This window comes from Olea europaea, chromosome 2, assembly GCF_002742605.1.
Source record: "Olea europaea var. sylvestris chromosome 2, O_europaea_v1, whole genome shotgun sequence".
NCBI classification, from domain to species: Eukaryota; Viridiplantae; Streptophyta; class Magnoliopsida; order Lamiales; family Oleaceae; genus Olea; species Olea europaea.
In genome coordinates this window covers 4,186,763-4,197,215 of record NC_036238.1, presented here as the reverse complement: position 1 = coordinate 4,197,215, position 10,453 = coordinate 4,186,763, and the positions used below count along the sequence as shown (strand labels likewise).

The 10,453-nt window shown below is 32.6% G+C and overlaps 1 protein-coding gene across 10 annotated transcripts in view; it reads left to right on the top strand.

The window, feature by feature from the left end:
* The first annotated feature begins 6,933 nt into the window (after positions 1-6,933).
* The window catches only part of LOC111409010, a 10,448-nt gene continuing 6,928 nt past the window's right edge, over positions 6,934-10,453 (top strand). The window contains exons 1-4 of one of the 10 annotated variants that reach the window (XR_002705396.1): positions 6,934-7,172; positions 7,407-7,515; positions 9,777-9,842; positions 9,967-10,412. Coding sequence is in view for 5 of the 10 variants with exons in the window: in XM_023038905.1 (XP_022894673.1) it covers positions 6,939-7,172; positions 7,407-7,515; positions 7,978-8,075 (441 nt within the window). In the remaining 5 variants the exon portion in view is untranslated. Of the gene's footprint in view, positions 7,516-7,977; positions 8,081-8,509; positions 8,630-9,776; positions 10,413-10,453 lie in introns of those variants that run through there. The other 9 variants (XR_002705412.1, XR_002705405.1, XM_023038941.1 and 6 more) reach the window with 9 other exon arrangements.

Below are 10,453 nucleotides of genomic sequence, written 5' to 3'. Positions count from 1 at the left end.
TGTTAGCAAGAATAATGAAAATCATTTGGACCTCAAACCCTAGCCATGTATTTATATAAACCCAAACGGGCTCGATCCGGTCCGGTCCAATATTTAATTAATCCATTTAATTAAATTCGGTCCTTGAATTAATTAATCAAATTAATTAATTTGGGAATATAAATAACAAATCCAATAAATTAATTTATCCAACGATTGTTAAATTAATCAATTGGCAATTCGCAATCTTCCAATTCTCTTTTGTGTGCGACCCATTAGGTTCCTGACCACGATGCCTAACGACGTGAAATATTATTTTGATCTAATCAAAATTGATAAATTAAAACACTCTTTTAATTTATCATCAATTCACACTCGCCGTCCCTGATTGACATCGGCAATGTGTCAGGGCAATACATATGATGGGAAATGTCATGTGGTGTGAAAAAATCAAACTTGTTCGTTTACCGTGAAACTATAATTCCTTCGTCAATATGATCCGATTAATTACGATATATGGAAGTGTGTCAATCTCGATCATCGATCATATCTTTCACTCCACTATTAAGTCAATATAAGTCGAAAACTCCTTTTCGACTTATGAGTACACCTTGGCCAAGGATTTCATCATCGACTTAATTGAATGAAACGCTGATCATAATCTCATACTATCTAAGAGTGACGAATCCTTTATTGATTAATCACAACATTCATACAATTCTTGACATATCTGAACGATTTCGTATTAGCGGCCCTTTGCAGAGCAACATCCAACAACGCCAAAGTATGATTGTCCTCATATAAGGTACCATGACGACCTCAAGTCAATGGACCAATTCCACTACCGAACGTTAGAGATTAACTACTAACACTCGGATAGTTATCCATGTGGAATCTCTCGGCGGGTGTCCAATGTTTTGTTCTATAACAAAACATCCAAGTGTTCATTTAAGTGTCACCACACTTTAACTTGTGAGATCAGCTACTTACTTCACAAGTAAGAAATGCCACACGTGATGGTCTATCCGTAATAAGGATATACGTATCTCGTTATCACTTACGACCACAGACAATTTAAGATTCAATCAGATGCAAATTGTATCTCACAATCACAACTCCTTGTGATTAACAAATTACGAAGATTTGAATCTACGGACTTATTATTTATTTAATTGTCTATTAATTAAATAATAGATCTGTCATTAAATTGCATTAATTATATATCAAAAGTATTTATGTCTAAAGTTGATTGGATTTAGAGTATAATACTTACACAAAGTTTATAACTGATAATTGGGTCCTATGGTCTTCAGAAGAGCATTACCCCATCATCTGCCTAGAGGGTTATATACCCATTCACAGGCTATTTCTTGAAATGATCAATTCCAATGGGAAAGCACAGTGACTGGTTTTAAAATTGATTGTAGTTTATAGGCTAGTATTCTGTGTTCTGTCCATGTACATGTAATGTATGCGATAGTTAGACATACTAGTTGCACATGGGCCAAATTCGATGATTCATTTTCTTTTGTAATTGTGGTCTGTCATTGTTTGATAAATGTACTGTGACTAGATTCTTTTTAATGTGAGTTTTGATTCCATTTGCTTTATCTAAATCTTAGTCTCACAAAAATTGTTCTCTTCTGCCGTATGTTTCTTCTTCATTCTTTACCTCTGTTTCTTTGCAAAACAAGAAAACACCTCTAAAGTAGTATAGAAATTAGATGCCGGCAATATTTCATATTTACTTTCATATAGGGTATTATTGTTTTACAAATAAACTTTCTATTTGTAGATTAAGGACGATTTTAGCTTCCATTTGTGTGTGTGTGTGTGTGTGTGTGTATTTAAACTGAATTTTTTGTTGTTTATGTGTATAGGTTAGATTATATTAGTTATCTCATGGAATCAAAGATAGTGGCGAGATCTTTGTCAACTAAGGGTTTTGAAAAATAAATATTTTTTGTCCAATTGATGTTTTGTGCTTCCGTGTATAAAATTTTCGAATATGTATGCATCATGCGATTTCATAACTTCCCATGCAAAGATCTCAAATTTGAGCCTCATGCTTTTAAAGTGGAGACGATTTTAATTTTTTTTACCCAAACCTTATAAGCCTAATTCAGTCATTTGCCTTCCCTTAACTTAACTTTACTAATTTTAGAGGGAGAAGAAAGAACTCATCGAGAACAAAAGAAAAAGGAAAACAGGAAGTATTTGACCATCTTTATATTTGGATACCACTTCAAATAGTAAAAATCATAAAAACAAAGAAGTGGAAAAAGGCAACAAGAAACTGAAGCTTGGGGAATCTTTTTTTTTTTTTTAATAATATACGGTGAGACATGAAATCTTTATTTGAAGAATTACTTTAGTAATATACTTTCTGTCTGTTAAGATTAGCGGTATTATTCCTATTCTCATACTCAGGATTTTCATAAATGCAAAGGGTGATTATAAGTGATATCAATTTACTTTGAATTAATATAATAATTAATTGTTCTAACTTCTATTTTCATTTTTGAACTATGCATAAAATCAACCAGAAGTTAGTTTCATATGTTCATAGTTCAATTGTGTTGGGATGAGAACAAAACCTACAAAATCACGGGGATAAAAACTGTTGGAAGAGAAAAGGCAGTTAGAGAAATCGATTTCATTTGGTAAGCATATGTGTAATATACTTTGATTACTAGAGAAGACAGTGAAAATTAAATTAAATTGAACATAGCACAAATGAAAAGAAATAAATTGCAATCTTTTATTATCAAATTGAAACTAAAAAGGACGAGTAATGTTCTCATCCATCAATCAACCTTCCAACAAATTGGGGAATCTTGAAAATAGATTTATATGTACAGGAGCAATTACATGTGTATATTGAAATGGAGAAAACAACATTTGTATTTCAAGGTTTATATATATTGCTTTTAGTTAGCCAAACAAAAGGAAAGTTGGGAAAAGGAAATTAGTTATTTTGCTGGCAGTTTGAAATCCCAAAGGAAATGAGTAATGTTTCAGTTCTGAAATCTATTAATTTACAAGGTATTGATCTCGAGGGTTATTTATTCAAAGGAGATCTCCTTGGGGTTTTGGGTAAGTTAAAAAAATTAAACTCTCTATCCCTTGGTGGGAATAACTACTCAAGTTCCATTCCTTTCATTTTTGGTAATTTCACATTTGGTTTAGAGTTTTAATTTAGAGGCAATCATTTAATTGGAGCATTTCCTTATGAATTGATGCTTGTGAGAAATTTTACCTGATAGAATCTATAGTGGAAACAAGTCTCTAGGTCTATTATAGCGAACATTGAGAATTTCAACCAACTTGTAGTTTTGACTTTAGTAATAGTGGTCTGTTGGGTATTATTTCAGCGAACTTTTACGCTTTATTTTACTAAACAGAATTTCTTAAGTGAGTTAGCGTCCGATCTTTTGGGTTTGCTGAATCTGCAAATGCTTGCATTGCAAGAAAACATGTCTATACGTGAAGTTCCTCAACATTTCACTAGCTAGATGGGGGTGTTTAGAGTATTAACATCTTCAGACCTGATTTTTTTCTTTTTTTTTTTTTTGGAAGTTTTTTTATAGTTTTGTGTTTTATCGATGCAATTTTTTTTTTTTTTTAGAAAATTTAGTACCCACACAATATTAGTTCCGTGTGTTATGAAAAAGTTTTTACCATATTGGAGCGTGTGGTAAAAAAAAAATTATTTCTAATTTGTTTTTAAACATGAGAAGTTAAATTTGTATGAATTTATCTATGGAGACCATTCAGAATGTTAAATCAGTAGATTCAGTTTGACGCAGATCATGGTAGTACTTTTATTTCATGGGAGTTAATAAAAAAATTTGTTCCGGACCCATTGTCAGATGCAATGTTTTCTCCCTTTGAAGTTATTTAGTATATTGAAAGTGTAAAAAATAATTGAGATACAATATGTGTCATCTAATATGGAAATAATGTGTTCTTGTAAAAAACGTATATTTTTCGAAGCATATAGTAAGTTAACTTAGATAAATTCTAGCACTGGACATTAAGAGCGGAAGAACTAATATTCTAAAATGTTTGTATTGTGTTAATTAAGATTAATTATTCTTTAAATTTTATCTTACTCAATCATTTGTGCAATAAGGTTGTAATCATTTGTTGAAAAATAAAGTCAAATGTATACTCTTGAAATTTTTTTATTTTCATGTTGAAGAACATTCAATAGTTTTATAGCCTCGCATCGTTCTCTTTATAGCTGGCAGTTTATAGTTTTCATTTTACGTTTAAATCTTTTACAGTTATCTAAACATGTTTGATCAATTTTTATTTTTTATTTTGCTGCTTTTGTGTATAGGGCTCGATTATATTACTTCGCTCTTGGAATTGAAGAACATTGTAGCAAGATCTCTTTTGGGTAGAGATTTCTAAATACATTTTTTTCTTTAGTTGATTGTTCATGATTTTCTGTAGAAGTTTTCGATTTCCTTCATTCAGCTTTCTTTTTCTCTTTATTTATTTGATTTGTTAACAATTGCGTAGTAAGAAATTTAAAAAAATAAAATAAAAAATCCAACTTTTGTTCATTGGTCGAAGCAACTATTTGTTCCAAAAAATAATCAAATAGATGAATAGTAAATTAATACAAGATAAATCTTGAACGAGCGAACTCGTGAGAAATATCAATGGGTATTCATGTTTTGCTGCCATACAAAAGCTTGTAACATGTTTGAATATAAGTTTGTAATTTCTATTATTACTTAACAAGATTACTCTGGTAAAAATTTTAGCCTTTTTTCTTTTGCACAGTTTTCCATTTTTGATTTCATTAAACTTGAATTTATATACTCAGAGGCCTTCAAAACTAAAATATTGAAGGCCCCCACTTTTCAAAGTTTTATCCTCCTTTTCCAGATTTTTTCTGCTATACATCCCCTTTCACAAACTATAATCTTTTTCAAAGAAATAGTTATTTATTTGTTTGTTATGTATAAAAATGATATATATGCTTACATATTATGGAACTTAGCAATGAGGCTACTTTAACAGTTCTTTGTCAATGACATTTGTATTTTCCTTTTGTTGCATTTTTTCTTCAAGATTCATGATTGAAGAGATTTCACAAGCATTAAAATAAGTTGTCTTTGCATATTAGTTACTTCTGAATAAGATCTTTCATCATGTAGGAGATATCATTTGTGGGGTACTCATTTCAACTCTGTCATCGCCACTGGTCAATTGGTCATGCTCAACCTATGGATATGTGGGGACTACCATGCGTATTTCTTAAATTCGATAAAGCGCACGCACATATTTATAATTATATTTTATTTTGGGGGTGGGGAATCGGATGTAGTTTTCGCTTGATTTATTGCCACCAAGATAGTTAGTACTAAAGTTTATGTTTCTGATTATAGCTAACATCCATTGAAGCCTCCTTTAAATGGTGCTTGCAATCCTCATTTGAGTTTGAGAGGTCGCTATACAGAAGGCTATGTTTTATCATGGATTGAATTAAAGCAGGATGATCAATTAAATGGTTCAAATGACTCCCAAATATGCTTGTGGGACATCAATACAACTTGAAGGAAAAGGAGCCTTAATCTAATGTAAAATTTTAACGTATCTAATAATAGAGACATGTTATAATTTCTTTTGACTATGTTACTGTAATCTTTCAGTATACAGAAAATTCTCTCTCGAATTGTTATCCTTAATTTTTTATCTTGAAACTTTATTGCTTTTTGACAATTATTTAATAATTTCTAGGTATAGATTTATGAAGCTGTTGTAATAGATGTAGCATATCATCTTAGGCATGAGTACTTGTATGATTCGGCTTGGTATGATCAGTACCTACTCATGGGATCTCCATAATCCATCAGGCGGCAAGCATATTCAATCTGTAGTTGCTCACCGAAGTGAGACGTGTCTCAATTACAATTCCATGTTTCCAAGGAAGAAGAGAATTGGTTTATATTTTTATATCTAATTTCTAACTTATTCATACGAGTAGTTAATATACAATAATAAAAACATGATCATATTCAAGCATTAACAGTACTTTCTACCTGAACTCATCAGTTAATAGCACCCATGCACTAAAATTTATATTAGATATTCTTGCAACCTAGAATTCAGAATTTTCACATTTCCAAATCCAGGAACCGAATATTACTCCCTCAATGGTATATTACTATTTTACAATTTCTCTTAATTCCCCTGAAAGAAATGAATGTTTTACAATGTTGGCTAGAATCTTCCTACCAGTAATGCTTTGTGATCTCTTTTATATTGCAATCGTCAACTTAACTCTAATTTGATCTGCCTAGTTTAATAAAAGTTGTCATTGGTGCTTCCTTGTTTGCTTCTCTTCCAATTATTCGTATGTTATTGAGTTCATATGAATTAAATCTAATACAAAAGCATTAATTCTTGCAACAAGCCGACCAGAAACTATTGTCGAAGACATTGAAACTATAGTTCGATCTTATGTTGAAAAGGTAATGTTTAAATATTTATTTTAATTTCTCTACGCCGTATTATTTATTACTGAAATACAAATCAACTTTATCTTATTTTAAATTAGTTAATGATTATCATAGGTGTCTAGAAGTAAAGATTAGTTAAAAATGTTTAACTTTTCCCCTCCCCCCAACAATTATCTCTCGCATACCTAAACCCTTAAATGTGTTATGCATATGGCATATGGATTGACCCCCACAAATGTAGAAAATTACTCTTAAACTACAACAAAAGTAGCTTTTTACGGCGTGCATTTACGGCGTGCATCTACAGCATGCCGTAAAAATAGACCAATTACGGCATGCGATGTATGTATGCCGTGAAAGATCAAGTAATTAGAGCATTTACAACGTGCAGAGGCTGCACACTGTATTAACGGGCATTTACGACTTGCACTAAAAAGCACGCTATGTTATATTGTCAAAAAATTCATTACAAAGCCCTAAATGCCCATTCTCTTTTCCCCATCGACTTCGCCTCTCCACAATTTCCCTTGGCGCTTCAGTTCTCACTCTCTCTCTCCACTTTCCACGGCCGACCACAGGCGCCTTAGCTCACTCTCGTCTCTCTTTGACTTCCACCGTCAACCGACGGCGCCTCAGACTTCACTATTGTCTCTCTCTGCCTTCCACCGGCATGCTCACTCTCATCGCTCGCCTCCCAGGACACAAATCATTAAAGTACGTTGTCTATGCACATTTATTTATTGTTCATTTGAGTTATTTTTCCTGTTGCCAATTTTGAGTTTGCAGAAAACTGGAGAGAAATGCATCTGAGGGAAAAACTAAGTATGTTTTTCAATTTTGTGTTTATTTAAAAATTTAAACATGGGTTGTTGTTGAATTTTATTGTTTAAAGATTTATTTTGGATGTTGGCACTGCCGCACTGAGAACAATTGAACAATGGTGTGTAGATGGTTGGCGAGGGTAATAAAGTCATTTGCAATTGCGTAGATGGAGGCCAGGAAGTTCAGTACCCAAAAACTGAGACCAAAGCTTTACTAATGGGCATTTTGGTTGAAGGTTGGTAGTTAAATGATAAATAATTCAATTTGATAGTATAATCCAATTAGTTTGTAGCTTATAATTCACTCGGATTTTTATTTCATAAATCTAAAAATGATGTTTATTTGATTTCTAGAAGAACTTATAGAATATGAGCTAATAAAGCCTAGCTTTAGCAAAAAAGATGAGATGATAAGATATGAGGTTCCAAGTCCCACTAATTGATGCAATTGGATATGTTGACCTGGTCAACTGGGCGAGATTGGAAAATAATGTCACTTAACGAGCCGCTATGCTAAACTCTTGGACTAAAGGTCTGTAGCATACCAATTTTAGGGTCAAATTCTATCATTTAAGCTATCAAAAGAACAATAAATAAATGTGCATATAGATGCGTACATATAACCCTCATTTACGGCGTAAACGTGTTGTGTAGTACATTGTAACCAGAAGTGTGGTTTGTGACCTTTATGCCTGTAGGGTATCTTCAAATTGTGCTTATACAACTGGAAGATGAAATTAGCAATATTGTATATCACAATTGTGATTATTATTATGACATAATATATTCATGTTAGAATTTTTTGAAAGTGTTATGTAGTCTATTATGACTAGAACATTAGGTCACAATTATGATTTTGTATATGGCCTGTAACATTCTTCGTTCTCTGTACTTGTTTGATATATCTACTGTTTATTTGTGATGTTGTAAACATATGCAATGCACGTCGTAAAAAATACATTTTGTTGTAGTGCTTCTATTGTCACTAAAAAACAAATGTAAGAATTTCATGTCACACTTTGCACTATCCGTACTTCTCTATGTGGAACCTTATATTGCATATGTTTGTTTTCATTGTACCTAATGATTTTATTTCAGAGCAGCCCAACTGCATTATAATATTACTAAAAATATTCGCTTTACCATATATTATAGCATCTCATTTTTATCTTGATTCCCTACTAAGTTACATTGATTTCAGTTCACATAGGTCATTGTTTTGTATTTCAGCACATAGAATCCATAATTAGAACTTGAATACCAAATATCGCATCATTAATTAACAAAAGCATTGGTGTACGTGAATCTGAGATGGATCACCTTGGAAAGCCTATTGTCGTTGATGTAGAGGTGAGCTTGAAATTTTAATTGGGTTTTCTGAAATGAAGTCTATAAATTTTTTTTGAGAGCTGATATATGGATTTGAGGCTCGTTTATACACTATATTGAAATTATGTTGTGCTTTTGACCGAATATTCAACGAACATTTGGTGCGAGAGTATGAAAAAATATTGCTTACTGTACCGCAAATTTTGCATTTGGAAATATTTTAACGCATTATTAAACATCTGGTGTGTGATGTGCTTTAAGTTTTGACGTTGTAGATTTTACTTCTCTTCGATACATATGACTATTGCTCAATTATTTCTTGTTTCCCTTTTTCCTATAGTTCTGACATGCGATGGTTTACTTGATATTTGTACCTTTTATTACCATACTACACTACCAAATCTGTAAGAGACCTGGTAGTGTAGCCCCTCTCACAGTTCGGGGTGGGGGTGGGTTTTTTGGGGTATTTTTTTAATCATGGGCCCGCGTAGATGAGAGAAAATGCGAGAGGAGGCCTCTACCAGACCTTTTACAGGTCTGGTAGAGTAGCATTACCCATTTGAGAAAGGTCCTTTGAGTGTATGTGGTTTTGTAGAGGTGTCTTTCTGACAAACATTGTTAAGGCAAGAATTTACTAATAACATTTTATACATCCTTAGTAGTTAATCCAAAATAGGATCCAATCTTTTACTCTTTATAATATGGGATTTTTTTGTTTTTTTAATGCAAAATCACCTGTCTTTATCAATTTTAACTTTGTTCAAATTCTCCAACTTTAAACTAAATTAGAATTGGTCTTATCTTTCACTAATTTTAATTTGATTAAAATTTGGAGGATCAAGACGAATTTTGAACTTTTAAAACTTGGTCAATAACCATACAAAATCATCATTTATTGTANTTTCTGTTGTTCTCTAATGGATGCATAGAATAGGTTGCTCTATCAATTACTTGTTATAAGGTATGGGTATTTAATTGGGTAGATTTGTCATCCATAATGCAATATTTTGACAAGCTAGCATTACCTTAAAAATAACACAGCCCGTGCATTACACGGGCAAATGACTAGTGTGTGTGTGTGTGTATATATTAAGAAACATGGCACATGCCTTTATAGACTGAGAAACATTCTTGGCTCTAAGGAGTGTTGATGTCCCAATTCGTGCAGTGGGCTGAAGTTTTGTTTGCTGATGCTTTCTTAGCTTTTGAGGATGCTGATTTAACTGATGACAAGGTATGGATGCTTGTAGTTGTTAAAGATCTTATTTTACGCTAAGCTTAGGTACAATAAGCAATTTTCCTATTGATTCTGAATACAAAATTACGTCGTACCTAGATATTAACAAAATTTCTGTTAGGATCTTCCTCAAGCTGCTCAAAGTAATTTCCGGGCTCAGTTAACCATTAAACATCGAATTCAAACACCAAACCGAGAGATGACCGACCGCCGGACTGCTCACTTCCTATGGTTGTTTTTCTCTTTTGCTTGTTGATTCTACCACACACTTAGGATGGATACCACACAGGTAAGAGTCACAAAGCCTCAAGCAATTGGTAGGGAAGATAAATCACGAAGAAGAAGGCAGCAGTTCTCTTTCTCTCTCGGGTTCTTTCAAACGGGACAAAGGAGAAGGAGTTTAACTACCAATATATATATTAGTTCAATGGCCAACTTAAGGTAAGTCACAATTTGGTAAGTAGGCTTGACTAGGGTTAAGTCCCAATAGAAAAACAACAAGTCACAAAGATTATTAGCCATCCAATAGGTAAAGCAACCCTAGGTCGGTTCATCCATTATTCGGTGTTGAATTATCGTTCAATCATTCATGTCGACTGATAAAATTG